General features: G+C 40.6%; 1 protein-coding gene across 3 annotated transcripts in view; it reads right to left on the bottom strand.

The window, feature by feature from the left end:
• Positions 1 to 342: 342 nt before the first annotated feature.
• NAXD (NAD(P)HX dehydratase) overlaps positions 343 to 18,459 on the bottom strand; it is a 47,398-nt gene continuing 29,281 nt past the window's right edge. For all 3 annotated transcript variants that reach the window (XM_085052917.1, XM_085052900.1, XM_085052908.1), the window contains 5 exons: positions 12,451 to 12,501; positions 12,264 to 12,368; positions 11,788 to 11,908; positions 3,192 to 3,312; positions 343 to 746 (listed from right to left, as the gene is read on the bottom strand). In XM_085052917.1, the coding sequence (XP_084909043.1) occupies positions 596 to 746; positions 3,192 to 3,312; positions 11,788 to 11,908; positions 12,264 to 12,368; positions 12,451 to 12,501 (549 nt within the window). In that variant the 3' untranslated portion in view covers positions 343 to 595. The remainder of the gene's footprint in view (positions 747 to 3,191; positions 3,313 to 11,787; positions 11,909 to 12,263; positions 12,369 to 12,450; positions 12,502 to 18,459) is intronic.

Raw genomic sequence — 18,459 nt, 5'->3', positions numbered from 1 at the left:
AACAAGACATTACAGGAAGGGGTGCCTTGTCCAAATGAATGCTGCCTCTGGGAGCAGGAATGGGAAAAGGCAACTAATTACATTCAAAATCTACAGCAACTCTCATGCATTCCCTTTCCAAAGAGGCTTACTTTTTGCTTCTTACTATCCTAGCATGGCAAAAAATGAAGTGCAATAGCTAATTCTAGACAAAGGGTCTAAGAATGACAAGTGACGACCTTGGTGCAATCCAAGAAATTCAGTTGAGCTGGTGGAAGAATTTTATCTAAAGATCAAGTGCATTTTTTTTTTGCTGTTCACACTTTAGTTATTGCTCAATAACTATCAAAAAGAACAGAGGAATACTTTCAGTTTAGTTTTATTATATTATAACAGATCTTCAACTACAGCTTATTTCAGCCAAAACATTTTTGTATTCCAAACTCTTAAAAAATATCTACATTAATCATATTTTTCTATTCTTAAAAATAAAAAATATCTACCTAACATACCAATGCTGCTACAGCACTTGAAAGGGTGCATTATGTAAATTCTACGGTACATGTAATTACTCTTGCAGTCATTGTTCTTCCTTTTCTTCTTTGCTGCTTTGGCTTCAGGTTTCAAAAAGTTTGTTAAAAGCTGTTCCAACTTCTGAAACCATGTCAGAGGCTGTCATTGAACGTCCGAATTTTTGAAAGGCTTGATGGTTAGACTGCCTCGTGAGAGAGCAAGCTCCAAATGCAGCCACTAGAAAAGGATTTTGACTAAAAGGAAAAGAACAAAAAACAACATTATGGAGGGAATCTGAATACTTCTGTGCAGTTTATAAGGCAGTGGGCTTAATCTCTGTACTCGTAAACGTTTGTCAGCATTGCCAGGAAGGCCTCTTAAGTAAACACCTTCCCAGACTCTTGCACTGCAGAGCATCTGTCTGGATTCGTTTTTCTGAGAAATACTTCCCTACCCATGGCACAGCATATGACTGACAAACACCACCAGGGCCAAAGCATGCAAGAGAACAAGAAGCTTAAAAAGCAGGTAAGGTATTCCACATCTAATTTTACTGATGTGAGGAAGACCAAAGTATCACAGCCTTTCAACTCCCTTTCCTCTCCCTTTGCTGGGTTACTCCATTTAGTTTTGTCTTGCAGGGGTGAGGGAAGATTGTGGGGATGCAGATGAGATGATTTTCAACAGGGCCATAATGGCTGCTCCAGGGCCTTCACTGTATCAGCTTCAAAGGGGTACAGCAGCAGGTGTAGACCACAGCAGAAGTTAAGGCACACTGTTGTAATGCCTGCTACACCCTTACAAACTGCTCAAGAGTGTGCTCAGACCCACACCTCTAATGCTGAACTTCTCCTGGCAAAGCCAGCGCAGTCCAGAGCCACCTCCTCCTGCCACCTGCAGAGCACCTTCTCACAGGCTGGGCCATGGAAATCACCTCTGCTGCCTTAAAACAGAATAACAACTGCAAAATAGTTCAGCAGCCAGCACTGGGCTCCAGGTTGTGGCTGATCAAAAACCTCACAAAGTTCAGCCTCGGCTGAACATTGCTGCCCGTAAGACAGTAAGAACCTCTTGACTCCTCTGCCAAGTGAGTTTTGTGAAGAATCCTGATGCAAAACATAGGCAAAGCAGGATATGACTTTACAATTAGGTGCTACCTAAGCAGAATTTCCATGTACTCATCAAGGTATTTGAGTATTTAAGCCACCTTGAGCGTTAATCTTGGATGCCCAAATACTGCTCTGAAACAAGAGCTGTGCAGAGGCCCCTGGGCTCAAGGCAGCTAAAGCACCACACTCCGAAGACATCAGCATCCTCTCTACTTAAGTGAGCAATTCTACCTACTGTACCATTAGCATCCTGAAAAGCCAGTGCAATCTCTGCACAGACATTTCAAAATGCCAGAGCCAGGCACAAGCTGGAAGGACTGGCTGGACTGCCTGCAGTGCCGTCTCCAAGCAGATGCCCTGACTCGCTGAACCAAAAATGCTCCTCCTTTCCTGCAGCACACGAGGTAGGCAAGATTGGTACAGCAGGTATCTGTGAAGGGTCACCTGAACACCACTGCAGGAGACACAATGCATTGCTGATGCCAATTATACTTTTCCTTCATCTATAAAAATAAAAGAGTTTCCGAGCAAGCTGTTTGGAGAAGCCACAGGAGCTCATGTCAGGAGAGCCTGGAGAACACGTGCTGTGCTTGCTAATCTCTCCAACAATTTAATACTGCTGTGTTGTACCCCATGCAAAAATGAAGTCACTCTTTTAATGAATTAAAACAGAATTCCTCCTTTAATGGCAGATGCAACTTCAGAAACCCAGAATGACAAAGGAAACCAAGATTGTGTATGTTAGATTTCAGAATTCTGAAGTCTGGTTCAACTTGTCCCTCACTGCCCCTGGGGCACCTCGTGCAGTGCCCTTGTGGTAACAGAAGCACAGGCTGGGTAACTCCCATGGACATCTGATACTGTGCACCTGCATGCAGCATCTGAAAGGCTACAGGTGGTCTTCCCTCCTCAAGCTTCCACAGCTCATTACTTATTGACAAGAGGAACTGTAACTCCCTGACTGCTTATGCTCCTTTCAACTTTATTTAAAGCTGCTGCTTTCACAGAAAGACTGCACGACTATCTGGACCAGCCAGTTGGGCAGGAATTTACATAATTTAACTAAAAAGCCAACAGCCATCTGCATGGCTGATTTATGTACAACCGAAGTGGACTGCCATTTGGCCTTAGAAGAACTACTCTCTTTGAAACTATTTTATTTGCAAGTTTCAACATACCTGCCCCACTGAATTACTTAGGCACAATGCAGGAGGATTCACCAAAATACAAAACCAAAGCCAAACAACATGTCTTTTGATTTACAGAGATGCTGTTGCCAATGACTACCACTAATTTATCCTTCATACTTTCTGCCTACATTCAATTGTTTTGAAAATATGCATCTTGTACGTAAGTATCCTTGTGAACAAATCCAGAGGCTCTGCCTCTGCCCCAGTCTTGTGAGATGTTAGATTACTGAAGAGTTTGTCTTATTAAAATTATAGAACACCCTTACACTTTTAAAAAGTACACAGTTACCTTTGTACCAAAACCTCCAATTTCATTTGGAAATTTATATAGCAGGTATATAACAGCTGCCCTAAGTGAACACAGACTCATAGCAATTAAGTCATTAATTAATATTCATACCCATTTGTTTTTTCAGCTCCAGCAACAAATGCCCAGTGCGCCAAGACTCCAAGAGAACCAGAAAGGAGGTCACCCTGTCCACCACATCTCCGGCTGCTTCCTTCGTGACTGCACACAAGGACTATGAACAGACCAACAAAAAAACAAAGTCATGGGCTTTTTTCCCTCCATTTACAACAAAAACACTGCAGCTGCAAGGGTTACCCTCTGAGGCACACAGCAACTAAGAGGCAGCAGAATATGCTGAAATACACTATTCTTTAAAAAAAAATTGCATTAGCATTTTTAAAAATACTTCTCTCATTACCTTTTAATCCTCTGCAAATATCAACACTGCACAATGTACACACTTTCTCCACTTTCATTCAGCCTGCACAGGAAGAGTTTAGTTATTCATATGCCATCATGAGCCATCACCCCACACTGGACCAGGTCTCTCCACAGAGCCATTGCACAAACACAAATCTTCTGCGTCTCTGACCTTCAGAGTTTGCAAATGGAAACCAAGGTGTTTACAAAACGCAAAACAGAACTAAAATCTCCAATGTTCTACTATGTCCATCACAAAAATATTTTATTGAAACAGCCTTTTCCTTAGGCTTTGTAAAAACCATATGCAAGACAGATTTATTTTTTTCTGCCAATCAACAGTGTCCTCACCATCCGTGTATGTTTCTGTCAGCTGTGTCACTGTGGATAGGCTGTGTCAGGGTATCAGGTGCTACATTTCTATTTTAAATATACAAAAGACCTTGGTCAAACTGATCTCTTTGTGGAGCTTTAACTATGAAGAACATGCAAATGGTTTCATTACATTTAACTCCTTTGTTCTCCACTCTCAACAAGCCCAAGCAGGAAGCCTGGATGATATATAAGACACATAAAAAGAAAACATCACCAATTCTGCTACCCTTCTCCAAACTCTCTTGTGGGTATGTACCTACCCTTAGCTTTTCTTCTTGCTTGACTCTAGAAAAAAAACCCAGGAGAAAATTGTTTTCCTCTCCTAGGAGGATGGAAGAGCGGGCAGAATCCCAATTAGCCAAGTGGTCAAGTGATCCTCAGCATTTCCAGTCAGCTGCTGCAGGTTCAGGACTGTGCACACAATCATTTGTGTGCTGCCGAGCACACCAAATACACAGGTAAAGGATAAAGCAAGACCAGGCATCGCTTGGACAACAGCTCTTACACCTCAAGCCTGGGCTGGATTTCTCCAAAGTGTATAAACAGAGCAGCCCAGGTATTTTAAAGGGAGTACTGTCCATATTTTTAACATTTAAAAAAATTTTTCTCTTTTAAACTAATGGAAAAAATTTGCACAGAACTGCAAGACTTGCAGATACATCTTCTAAACAGCAAGTGATAAAAAACTGCATAATGCCAATAAACCCCTTCCAGTTCATTACGTGGGACAGCAAAGAATTGTACTTCACTTCCCTTTCCTCCTGATTCTTCCAGCAGTAATTGCCAGGCTGGTGAGCCCAGGCAGTTGTGCGTGTTTGCTGCCACTGAGAGGGCAAAGATTCATTAGTCACCACAAGCACAGCACACACCACTGCAGCCTTGCCAGCAGTTCATTTTCCCAATCACTCTTCTCCCCTTCCCCCTCCCCCCCTCAAATTAAGATTCTGGATGTGTTTCTCAGTGAGCAGTAGCTAATGTCAAATTTCACAAGTGTAATGCCCTTCTGAGTTAGCTATCTGAAGAAGGTATGCCCTTTTAGGTGGCGTGATTTATTCTTATTTTTATTTTAAATACAGAGCTTTGGAGAAATTACTTCTAATTCTACTGCTTTGAAGATGCTATCTCACAGGATTTTCACTTTGAGGGCTTGAACTCCTGGCAGGAGGCAGGATGGAAATCCTCTGTTCAAAAGCTTTGGAGCCTTCTGACTGACAGCTGAGCACAAGCCCCTGCTTATTAGCTGTATGTCACCATCTGCCACTATTCTGTAGCCCCACAACCTTCCAGTCATTTTTGAGCTGTACAGGAAAGCAAGATCTCCTCAAACTAGGCCAATTATAATACCCTACTAAATTAAAAAAAAAAAAGTCTTTTGTTTGTGGTTTTAAAAAAGTAAGTCTCAAATATGTGCAGACTACCTCACAGGCAACAACAAAAGCAGACCTTTGTACTCTGCACATAGATGCTGGAAAACAAATCCATGGAACACCTTTAAAGAAGCAGAACTAGAGGAAATGCACTTGAATGAGGAAAGAAAGATATAACACTCAGGCAATTCCTGTGCAGAGGCTCAGTTGATTGAAGAACATCTCAAGATAAACGGACAGTGAACACTACAACAGGCAATGGGAAAAGGATTTAAAAACCCCTTTGATTTACAGTCATAATTAAAAGCTCTTAAAATATAAGAAGGAATCCCACAGTGGCATCAAGACAAACTGGCATACTGCCAAATCAACACAGGATGCTTTTCCCAGCCTTCTCCTACAACACCAAAATAAAACTGCTGTCTTCATGCTCCCCCAGTGCAACATCCCCCACTAAATGTCTGAGCCCTGCTGTGACAGCTCCAGCAGTTCTTTAAGAACATGGGGGTGATGTCTTTACGTTGCACTGAGCAGTTACATCCAGTGGCAACACTACAAGACCTCAATTAGCTGGACATGGCTGAATAGTCAGCTATGATGCTGAGAAGGTGGCCAGTTCTATTCCCTGGAAATATGCAGAATGCTCTGTCTACTTGAGGATGAAGCTTTTTTTGATCTGCTGTTCAGTGAAGCTGTAGGATGTTCAACTAGGGACAGGCATGTATGTCAGAAAACCTAGAAAACATGGTTCCTGGAAGAGCTGAGGAGACCAAGATGACTGGATGTGGGACAACAAGGAAACTACAAAGGCTGAAATCACCATGATGTGTCAATTTTGAAAAGGCAGCAGCCAGGGCCACTTAAGGTCAATTAGTTTGACATCAGTCCCAATCAAAACAATGGAGAGGTTCAGCTGTAGTTCAACTGACAGAGTGTAAGAGACAGAAACACACAATTAATGCTGGTCAAGCTGGCTGTTAGGGCAGGGTGTCTAGCTCTGTTTTTTAATAGCTCTGGGCAACCAAATATGATGTCATTATTTCTAAGGGTGATGAATGGAAAAAAGCCACCTCAGTATAGGTAGTAGACAGTTTTTTAATGAAAACTGATTTATGCCAAGTATGTCTCAGGGAAAAAAAATCACCCAACTCCCTAGCACTTATCCATGCAGCAGACACACACTATCAGAAAAAAAGGCTAGATGAAATAAAAATGTCATCACTGAAGAAATGCCTGCAAGGAGATCTGCTAGACTCAGAACAACCACAGTCCTATTCAACAGTTTCAACACAGTCTCAGCAAGTAAACATCACATAAATAGTGCCAGGGCTTTAGGCAGCAAACACAACACATCCCTCACATATAATCACATGGATTTCTTGTGTACCTAAATCCATAGAAATAATTTGTACTGAAATGAGTCTAACAGAAACAAAAAGTTGAAGGTTGTCACACTGATAGAGTATTGGAAAGTAGAAATTCAAGAGTTTTAGGCTATAAATAACTCAAAACTCTGCCCCAGACTTTCTGGGTAACTATGCCAAGTAATTTAGTAGCTCTGTGTTTAATATATTTCAGGCCATAAAATATCTTCAAGGAGTGTTGAAAAGGGAGTGATGGTAAGATATATATTAATATTTGTGGAAGCATTTAGACCATGATGTCACACTTATCTGTACCATTGCCAAGTTTTAAGCTGAAAGAACTCCAAGCCCAAATTTTGCTGTTGCCAAAAGCCCAGAAGAATGACCTATTTATGGGTATTGTAGGCTTAATTAAAAAAAACAAGTCTGTTATGTAACTGAAAATAGCTGTCCTCTCTTTGAAGGAAAAAAGTCAGAGTGCAGAAGTTTTGCTAACCTCAAACACTACAAGTTAACTGGGAAGCACAGATTTTGATATGGCTGTATGCAGGCAGCACCATTTACAGTGGCACCTCCTAGATACACCACAGTTAGAAAAACAAAGTAGTAGAGAAGGTAGTGTCTGCTTGTTCCTGATTCACCCTGTTCACCCAGTAGTGAAAAAAAAAGAGGAATCTCTGGGCGTATCTTCTGCATTTAGAGCACTGCATGTGAAATATGGGATAGTTTAGCTGTTCTGCTGATGGTCAAGAAGGCTGAGGAGCCTATGTGAAACATCACATTTATTGAGACTGCAGACTGAAAGACTGGAGATTAAAATTTAACTCCTGAATCTCAGACATCCTGAACAAGTTCCTTGCACTTGTTTTCCTCTTACAGAGGAGGAGTACTACACTCACGCTGATGTGGTCAGGAACCCATGTATGAACTTCTGATACAACCCAACTGGATTGGATCAGTTAACATCAGCCACCCCACACAACCAACACACTCTAGTTTAATTAAAAGGCTTCAGATTTCCATTTTCTATGCAAATAATGTAGCCATCAAGGATCATTTTGCTTCATCAAATACAAGGTTAAGACCATTATCAGACTTTTAGTAAAATCTCTTACCAATATACATCTCTGATCTAGCTTATACTTGTACTAGTGTAAGAAATTTATCTTTTTCCTTTTGCAAGTTAGTTCACAAAAGCACATGGCTGAAGATTGTGGACTCCCAGAAACATGTCCCAGAGTGCACACCAATGGGAAACCAATTTCATTGACTTTGACTGGAGAAACAACTCAACTGATGTGGAAAATGTAAGTTGGCTTTTATATAAAGAGTGCTTATACTTTTTTATTCCCTAATCACACTTTTAAAACTTAGGTAAGTCCTTCAGAGCTAGATAGAGCAGGCAATTTAAGTTAAAGAAAATGACCGAAACTTTCCATTCGTTTTCTTGGATATACATGAGGTGAGCAATGCCAGAGAGAAGCTGGCTGGGCTGCATGTGCCATAGACAGCACAGTGGCACCATGGGCAGGAACCACCACCTCCCCATTTTGCTCACTCTGCAGAGGCAGGACTGGAGACAGAGGTGCTGCTTCTCAGTTAAAAATCAAAGTGGTATTTGCTCAGCAGCTGTGAATGAGCCAGGAGTGACAAGCACTGAACAGCTTCCTTTCCAGCTGTGTAGGGAGATGAATGGCTGGAATTAGAAGTACTGCCTGGGGACTGACTGCAAGAGTTGGCTTTTTACCCCACAGTCAGTACTCATTATTCCCCCTTGCATGCTTCCTTGCTTCTCTTGACCATAGCTGCAGCTGAGCAACTGGAGAGAAACCAAATTTGGCTACTGGTTCAAGGTAAAAGTAGTCCCAGGCAGTACTGGGATGGTTCCCATGAAGCCTGCCTTTTGAAAGGGAGGAGGGTCAAACAAAGAAAAGCTCATTATAATGTTTAAAAATCCAAATCCAAATCCTCTAATTCAAGGACCTAACCAAATTTTAAACATGTTAGGAACTAAGGCTGGTATAACCACACTTTATTATTGACCAGTTCTCCAAAGAATAGTAAAAAGATAACCTTAGAGAGCTGTGCCATAGTGAATAAAAGCTGACTTACCTTTTACCTACAGGCTGAGTACTCATTTCTACCCTGGTCAGTGATGGCACTGATATCACCTACCAAGAGCATGGTGAAGCTCATCTTTGCAGAGCAGGGAATCAACAACTGTAGACCAAGCTATAATGTGAAATTGCAAAAGGAAAGAGAAAAAGAGTATATAAAACTTAATTTAAAATCTTGGTGATTATGTCTGCAGGCCAGCTGGCAGCTCACTACTAAAATGGTGACAAATTTTAGAAAAATCTCCTTTATAGTGGAGGACTGCAGCTGCTTTCACAGAGGCCATGTATGGTACTTTGAGGCCATAAGGAATTGCCTGCAGCAGCTAGTCTGATCAGTGAATTAAAAAATCTTCAGGAGGTATCCAGACACCTCAAAGTTTGTGAATCTAGAAAAGTTTCAGGTATGCTGCTGTACTAGTTAATTTATTTGCCTGTTAATAAAATCTTACTTTGAATTTATTAAGCTTCAGCCTCCAATCAGAATTTATTGAGCCTCTCTGCATAGATTACAAAGCTATTTGCTGAGAGTAATTCCTCACCAACACCTAATACCAAATCACCTGGTAACCCCTTCTGTCTTCAGGTAACAGAAGTAAACTGTCTACTGCATTTCCTACAAACGCATTCATAAAAGTACTGTGAAAATAACCCCTGCAATCACTCTAAGCTATAAAGCATTCACAAAACTGATTTTCCCCACTGCAAAATCTGGCATCTTCAAAGAGCCTTCCTTCCACAACAACTGAGTGCAATACACTACAGTTACATGGTTAAGTTTGCAATTTCTCAATTTCTGGTTTTCCTGGAGAGCACTGAGACTTAATTTTATTCTTTTTTTCCTGGAAAGGACACATGCAGTATATTCCCAAAAGAGAAAGTTTAAAAGTAATATATGCAACCACAGTGTCAGTATGCTGAACATGGGAAGTCAAGCAGGAAATGCCAGTAGGGCACAGGGCAGGGCTTAAGCACTACAAATGGATGATGACATGACAAATAAAAGGCAAGAGGAGTACACAGATCTTTTCATAATCTTTGATTGTCCTCAGAGGACATTGGCCTGATCCAATGATCTGGATCTCCCTCACACTGGAATCAAGATGTATGTAGTCTTAGCTGAAAAAAATGACATCAGATGAAAAGAAGAGACAGATAAAAAATAAGAGCAAAAAACCTGGGAAAGAATTCAAGGTCAATGACATGACAACATATTCCATGTTGCAAAGCACACAGTAGAATAACCTTTCTCAATGTAATTTTGCATTTGAGAAGCTTTTAAAAAAAATGACCAGCAGAAAAGACCCAAAGAACATTACTGTTAAAAAGGAAGCTGAAGTCCATAGTTTCTGCAAAACTCTCAGGAACCTTTCTGAAAGTCACGTTAACTCTAAAACCTGTTTTGTAACAGACACTATAACCTGCTTTCTTACAGCTCAGCAATGCTTGTAATGTCTGTAATCCAACAAAGCATCAGTGATCACACCAAGGTAAGAACAAAAAAGCAGCCTACAGCTGAACATCAATCAATTGCTATAAAGGCACAGAACTGCTTTTATTTCAAATCAAAAGCCACTTCACTAATAGAAAAAAATATCAGAACACAACAAAGACAAAGAACAAGATGGGGAAAAAATAAAACTGATAGAAAACCCCAAAAGCACACAAGACATACATGAACTTGTGCCACATATGAACATTCAAAATTCAAAACTGAGAAGAGCTTCAATTGTTTCCTGTTTTTTTTAATCCTGCATGACAAGAGACATTGGAGACAGTATCCTGTCTCTCCAGCAGTTGTGGGGATACACTTATCTCAAGAATAAGAGTTCAAAACGAGACACAGAGATATACCAGATAATGTACTCAATCTGAAGTGCTCACCCAGTTTTCCCAATGTTCATTAAAAAAGCAACAATCCTGTATAAAAAGAACACTGTTGACATAAAAGAAGAGAAAGAAGACAACTACAGTGCTCTGAAGCTCTCTAGCTGGCACAAACTGGAGTCATGACACTTTATCCTCTGGCAGAGTTCATCTGCCCTTGAGCCTGGCCTGACTGTCCAAGGTTACAAATCCAGCCTGCTATGGGTGCAAATATGACAGCAGACTTCCTGTGAGAAAACCTGGGTCCTGTATGAGGAAGATCCTTTACCACACAGATGTGACTATATTGCTTCCAGGTCCCAGTTGTTTCACAATTTGCTACAGTATCTGCACTAAGGGAAGGTGGCTCTGCACACACCACGTGTCATATTACATCTGCTTTTCTGTTATAAAAGACTTCCGTGGCTCCTAATAATGAAAAATTGACTGTATATACAAAACAGTTCTGAAGCAGCATAAACATTTATCAGAGATTAGCATTTCAAGTAATTAGAAGCAGATCTGCCGCTTGTTATGTATGTGAAACAAGACCATGCAGTCAAAATGCAACGAAGGCACTCGTGAATTAATTTTATACTGATCACAGTAAATGATCAGTATAAAAAGCATCAGATAAGCAGCTAATTTTATTAAGTATACTTTACACCATATTGGTTTGTGACTATTGTAATGGCAATCTAGAGTTAATTTTCTTTCTTTAATTTGTCAGGGCTGCTGTACAAGTCATAGATGTACAAGCTAATCTGCAGCCCCATGATGGAAAGCATCAATGAACTGAGCAGGTCATGACCCTCAAGACATCTTAACTTTTCATACACACTGATACATGGTGAATTAACAACATTGTTTTGCATCAATTTTTCAATGACAGCTGCACTTACACAAACCATCTCAGCTAAGAACTTTTAAACAGTACACAAAGATTAAATACTTAATTTTTCAATACCTGTGTAATGCAAAATACAAGGTCATTTAAACAAGAAATAAAATCAGCAACCTTTTTCAGCAAATAAATTTAGTTGCACTCTTAAAGTATCAATTTACACAAATCATCTAAAGGTGATCTGCAAAGGAGAATCTTCAGGAGAATACAGCCAATCGCTGTACACTCTACTAGACTACGATTGAGAGCAAACAGAACACAACAATCACATTATTAAAAGCAGGAGGCTTCACTTACCTTTCTCTCCATCTGATATAAGATCTCTTTCTCCCTTTTGGACAACTGTCAAATTCCCCATGGCTTGGCTGAGTCTTAATACACATCCATGATGATCACTACTGTCTACGGGGTCTCTAAGCTACAACACAAGAATTCCAAACACAGTACATATTTTGCTACTAGAACAACATATTCTAACACATGCTACTTACATATGCATGGGAAAAAAAAAGAGGCAACATCATCACTCTTTCCATGTCTTTTTTTCTACACCCACCGCAATGTTAAAAAATGCATGAGAATGGGTCTTTAAAAAAGAGCTCTGTTTAGGAATATGACTTTTTGTGGCAATTATCCTATGGAATAAAAACACAGACAGTGCTTCTCTCACATATAAGAAACATACTATTTGAAGCAGTAATAAGTTACTTATTTTCAAGGACAAAAAGACTTAAGTTGCACATACTTAAATACCAAAAAGGCAAACAGCTCACCATGGCTTCATACAGTCTACTGAACTCCATATAGTTTGGAGTAAGAATAGCTCGCTGGTAGCCTTGAATAAGAGAAGGCTGCTGGGAAATGAGCCACAGTCCATCCTGCAAGACACAGTAAGAAGAACATTTACTGAATAGATTCTTAAATGTTAAAACCACTGACTGAAATCAGGAAAATACTTACCGCATCAATAATGATAGGAATTCCTTTCACTTTCGATTTCTCTATAATACCCTGCAAAAAATGCAGATAACTTTAAGATGCTTGCTAATTTAAATCTCGTAAGAATCCAAACCAAATTCATATAATGAATCTGAGCATATAAGTTGTTTTTACAAAGTGACAGAAAAAATCTGTTATATTCTGCAAACTAATGTGACGTTTTGGTATCAGCAGGTAACTTTAGTCACAATGTTCTCTCCCTGGTTTGAGTGTCCACAGAGTTGGTATGTGTATTGGGCACTTATGGCAAGGTTTTGGGAGGGGGAAGAAGGGCTACAGGGCTTCTCTGAGAAGTTGCTGGAAGCAACCTCACATCCAACAGAGCCAATGCTAGCCAGCTCCAAGCCAAACTTGCCACTGGCCAAGGCCAAGCCCATCAGTGGCAGTGGCAGCACCTCTGGGATAACAAATTTGAAAAGGGAAAAAGTTACTGTACTGAAGCAATTCCAGCCAGAGAAGAGAGGAGTGAGAATATGTGACAGCAACAGCCCCGCAGACACGCAGGTGAGTGAAGGAGGGTGAGGAGGTGCTCCAGGCTCTGGAGCAGAGATTCCCTTGCAGCCCATGGTGCAGTTCATGGTGAGGCAGCTGTGCCCCTGCAGCCCATGGGCATCCACAGGGATCCACCTGCAGCCCATCGAGGGTCCCACACCAGAGCAGGTGGATGCCCAAAGGAGGCTGTGACCCCATGGAAAGCCTGCACTGAAACAGGCTCCTGGCAGGCCCTGTGGCCCCATGGACAGAGGAGCTCATGCTGGAGCAGCTTGTGAAGAACTGCAGTCCATGGGAAATACAAGTTTGTGGAGGACTTGTTGGAGGGACCCCCTGCTGTAACAGGGGAAGAATGTGGAGTCCTTCCTCTAAGGAGGAAAGAGCAGCAGAGACAACATGTGATGAAATGACCAGAGTCCCCATTTCCTGACCTCCTGCAACACTGAGAGCAGGAAGGTACAGAATTTTGGAGTTAGGATAAGCTTAGGAAGAAAGGAGGGGTGGAAGGAAGGTGTTTTTACCATTTGGTTGTATTTCTCATTACCCTACTCAGATTTCATTTGTAATAAAATTCAGTTAACTTCCCCAAGTTGAGTCTGTTGCACATACTTCAGTATGACAGTAACTGTTGAATGATCTCTCCTGTCCTTATCTTAACCCACAAGCCTTTTGCTATATTTTCTCTCCCCTGTCCAGCTGAGGGGAGTGATAGAGAAGCTTTGGTGGGCAGCCAGCATTCAGCCAGGGTCAACTCACCACAATATGCAAACAAACAAGCAATCTCACCCACCCTCCCTGCTGTACGAGGTATGTAATGCCAACACAAGTCACACATAGTAAACATACACCTCCAATCAAAAAACCCTAGAAAAATCCCAGTGAGTATTGCCTTGCCAAAAACCTACCAACGATATAATGCTAACTTTAGTTGCTTTGCTGATGACAGCCCCACTGCAGTATTAGTTTATACACAAACAAACATCTGAGACAAGCAGTATGTATGATGTCATTTCACCCGTGGTCCTGGAGGTTTTATGTTTTGAAAGGAAAACCAAGGTAGCCCAGACAACAGACGATTTGTAGAAGTTTTTTCAGCAAGCAGTATCTCCGAGCAGACTGTCTGTCCTTGTTCTCTCTCCTAACCCAGCAGCAGCAGCGACTGATCCTCAAGTTTTTTAATGAGCAATGGCTGCCAGTCAAGTTTATTTCAGTGTTGGTTATTACCAGCTCATCTTTGAAGCTGGAGAGTTTATGTTCTTCCTGTATAAGATAACAGAGCATGGTATCCTTCCAAAAGTCTAATTATTTTTGAATGTTATTAAGCTCTTCAGATTAGCTATCATATGGCACTGAGCTTCACAGATTTGCAAGACATGATGTAAGGAATAAGGAAGCAGTTTTTAATTAATGTTCAGGGTATTGAACATCTCTCTGTTGTTGTATTGTGGTTGAAATAAACAACACCCACCTTGCTTCCTGTAAATTATTACGTATGACATATACGTATTCTCACAAACATTACCACCTGATTCTGATTTTTCCAATACCAGTGGAAATATTTCCCTTTTATTTTCTTTTGTCTGAGCACTGTTTACAGTTTGGAAGCATGAGACTGAAACACTATCCACTGCTCCAAGCCTGAGGACTTCAACACAGCTACAGCTACAGTAGAAGCTACTAGAGAACAGAAACCTTTCCTACATACACTTGCACAGCTTGGGCTGTGTGTCAGACTGCCAGGTGCCCACCTCCTTTGAGATCCCTAGGGAACACCAGAGTCTTCTCTTATACTTAGCTACTTGAATAATTTTGGACCAATCGCAAGTTTTATACAACTCATATTGCATAGCTACCACTAAATTATTCAAATTTATTAGTAAGTATACTTTACAGCTGTGTGAGGATGGAGCCATTAAACATACCCAGAATTAGCTGTGGCATACTGAAAACCAGTGTGCTTTACTTTCAAAGCTTTTAAGAAAGGTATGGGAGAGTTATTTCTAAATTCATTCATGTTATGTCTGTACACAGATGTGCACAGCTCAGTTTTCTTTCACAGAAGCTGCACTGCTTTGCCCCTGGTGTGTTAAGTTCTTTAACAATTACGTTTAATTCCACTCACTTTGTAACAATAAAACAAGGCTGTGGATCCAGCAACCAGGTTTTGTGTTTTGCTGTTTGTATTTTCCTTGTATAAATGAATGTTATAGATCCAACAGCCCAATTATTTTTGAACCACACTAAGCTCTTCTGATTAGATATCATAGGGCACTGAGACCCAGACCTCAGCAAGATCATCCTCCCTTAATCTTTGAAGATACAAATACCTTTTACTGTAACCTGGTTTTCTAACTGGTTATAATTAGAATATTTTTGTACATTAGCAGCTTCACCAAACTCCTTCAGTACACTTCAAATGATTACTGCTCCACTTCCCACTAATGTGAATCACCAGTTTATTCTAGCATGTCAACTTCAGTAAGCCAGTCTCTCATGACACTTCATTTTCTAAAACTAAAAACAATTTCCCCAACAGAGTCAGTAAGGAAGTCTGAAGGAAGACACCAGATCTCAGGAGTCCTTATCCTTCCAAACTATTTTCTTAAATGCATTAGAAGCAATTTAGGGAAGGAATTTTGCCAAAATTTTGTTCCCAAAACAGCTGAAGTTTGGCAGTTGCTGTTATTGTTTGGCTCCTTTTCATGTTTCCTCACAACTGTCATCTTGGCTACTGGTTAGACTCTTTCTCTCTCTCTCTCCCCTAAATAAGCAATCTTGAAGATCCATTGTATACAAAAAGAATGTGTGTGTAACATAAAAAAAAGTGGAAGATACAAAGCATGACAGCATATCTCCAGGTAAATAGCATCTGGAAGGCCAGATCACTAGTGCATTTCAGAGAAATAAGGCATTTTTTCCTAATCATGTTTTGAGTTCCTAACTCTCTAGCACATCCTCCACAATCCTGAAACATTTGACCTCTACTCCAAAGAAAATTTTCACTTTGCTAAGTAAAACCTACTGGGCAAGCAACTTTTATTTTGTACCAAGTCATCAAGGTATCAGTTTCTAATCTATCATACTGAATGATCTTTGCTTGTTCTTTCTCTCCTTATAAAACAAATAATCAGGAGATACAAAGCCATTTGTCTTATTTAAAAGCTCATTTTCACTTTAAAAAAACCCCAAACAATAAGAAACAAGCAAACAAACAAAAAAACCCTATCCAGATCATTTTACCTTTCCTCTTCCTTAAACCCAGACAGAAACTGCTTGGAGACAGACAAGGAACCTCAGAGGGGAAGTTCTGGGGAGGGAAGGGGTGATTTGGAAACTGTAATAAAACAGTAAAGATCAGGGAACCCCCATAAGACAGCCACACTTTTGAAGGACAAAATATTCATGGGAGAACCCCTGTTTCCTACTGAGTGTAGACAGGACCACTGGAGAGCAGTTAATCCCATGCAGGTTAGACATCATACTAGGGTGGGAAGAACAGCCAACAGACAAACCTTTCTCTCCTCAGCTATTGCAGGGGGTACAGAGACACTTTACAGTTTAATTTTAGACACCAAGAATAAGGTGAGATGAAGCCCACTTTTAAACACACTATTTCTGCAGATACTGTGTTTAAAAAAACCCTAAATACCTGCTTTAAAGATGAGATTATGGCAATAATGGTAACAGCCTGGAAGCAAAAATCAATTTTCAGCTGTATTAGTACCTCAGTGTTTGGCATGGACTTTCCTGGTTAATACCTGTAGATACAGAAGACCCTGGTTCTCCACAGCTTCATGGAAAAGACAATTATGTAGGTTTGCCGACACCTAAGTTAGATACACTTTTCAGCTTTTTTAATTAGAATTGGATTAGCAGCAGAATGCCTGCAGTGACTTTTAATATATTAGTAGATTTATCACTACTTATGTTTTTCCTGATGAGCTGGTTCAGCTACGCAAAACTTTGGCATTTGGTGGTTGTAAAGGGAAGAATCAGGAAATTAGAGCCAGTCACTTTAATATAAGATTGAATTTTAATGAAAGGAACAGGAAACCAGAATAGTAGCATATATAAAGCAACATCTATCCCACAACAGTAATTAATTTTCACATTGTCATCTTTCTACCTAGCAAAGGAAAGATTGCTTTACTTGATGTCAGCAACAAACACTGCATTTCCTCAGTCCCTTCAAGAGTCATGTCTTGACCCACTCCTGGGAAAATTCTTACTCATGTTCTCAAAAAGAAATTCAAGCCTTAACATGCCATAATGGACAGCATTAACCATGACATCCAAACACTTTGGGGAGCAGTATAACCTTGCCTTCAGCCCACTGAAAGTGCACTCCACTGCAACCTGCAAATGCCAAGTATAGAATTACACACCCTGTTTTGGTAGAGACATGCAAATGTGCGTGACCTGGCATTGGGAGTGGCAGCCCCTTTTACAAAGAACCGTTTCCTGAAAGTTAGGATCCAAAATTGCTGTTGAAATGCCACCTATAACTGCTTATATTTTCTGCATTATGCTGCTCTCATCCAGCAATCCTGAATCTATGGTTTTGACTCAGAGAAATGAAAGAAAAAAAATAGCCAAAATTTTCCTGTAAATGCTGCAGCTGGAAGCACTTCCACACACCCTCCTCCACAGGGTGACCGGGAGGAACAAATACGTTCCACCCCAACACGCTGCAAATCGATTCCTACAAATAGGTACTGAAAGCCCTGGGAAGCATTTCTGCCTTGCTTGCTTCACGTCTGGATAAATGCAGAGTTAGCAGGGATTCAGCTGCAATAGAGGTCAGGATGCAGCTCTGTGACAAAGATGCCTGGAAAATGGGCTTGGCAAGCAGGAGTTTGTGATCTTGCACAGCCAGAGGTAGGCAAATATCCCAAGCACAGGCTGTGCTCAAAGCTACAGTCACAGTTGGCAAGGGGGAGAAGCTTCCCTTAATATATTCTATTTGATGCAAGAAGTTTGAAAAACACTGAGAATGGAGTTCTACTGTTTGAGATTCTTCCCATTAGAGCCATACTGTCAGCAAATAGTTTTGGACTTTTTATTGACTCACTGTTGAAAACATGCAGTTACCTCTTAAACATGCTTTCATTAGTTCCTACGAACCGATCCAAGGACTCATCCTCTGCTCAAACTTCAGCAAAGACAATCAGAATCTCCTTTGTTGACAAGATATATATAAATCACCTTTAACTAGCCTAATTGCCTCAGTTTTACTTTATGGATTTCTGTATGCATACCTATCACTAATTCATTAATCACTCCACTAAGCCCTCAAACCTCATGCAAGGAATGTCCACCACTTCTGAATGAAGAGTCACAGAGACGAATATCCTTCCTCTGGAACAAACAGCTTCTTCATTTCATGGTTTATGCTCCATTCAAGTTGGTTTTTAACTGCACTACCACATGCTAGGCCCCATTTTCCAAAACAGACTTTCAGGTGCATAGCAAAGTATT

Source organism: Lichenostomus cassidix, chromosome 1 (genome assembly GCF_008360975.1).
Source record: "Lichenostomus cassidix isolate B80296 chromosome 1, HeHo_3.0, whole genome shotgun sequence".
Classification (NCBI taxonomy): domain Eukaryota; kingdom Metazoa; phylum Chordata; class Aves; order Passeriformes; family Meliphagidae; genus Lichenostomus; species Lichenostomus cassidix.
Note: the sequence above shows the minus strand (reverse complement) of the source record. Positions and strands in the feature narration are given on the sequence as shown.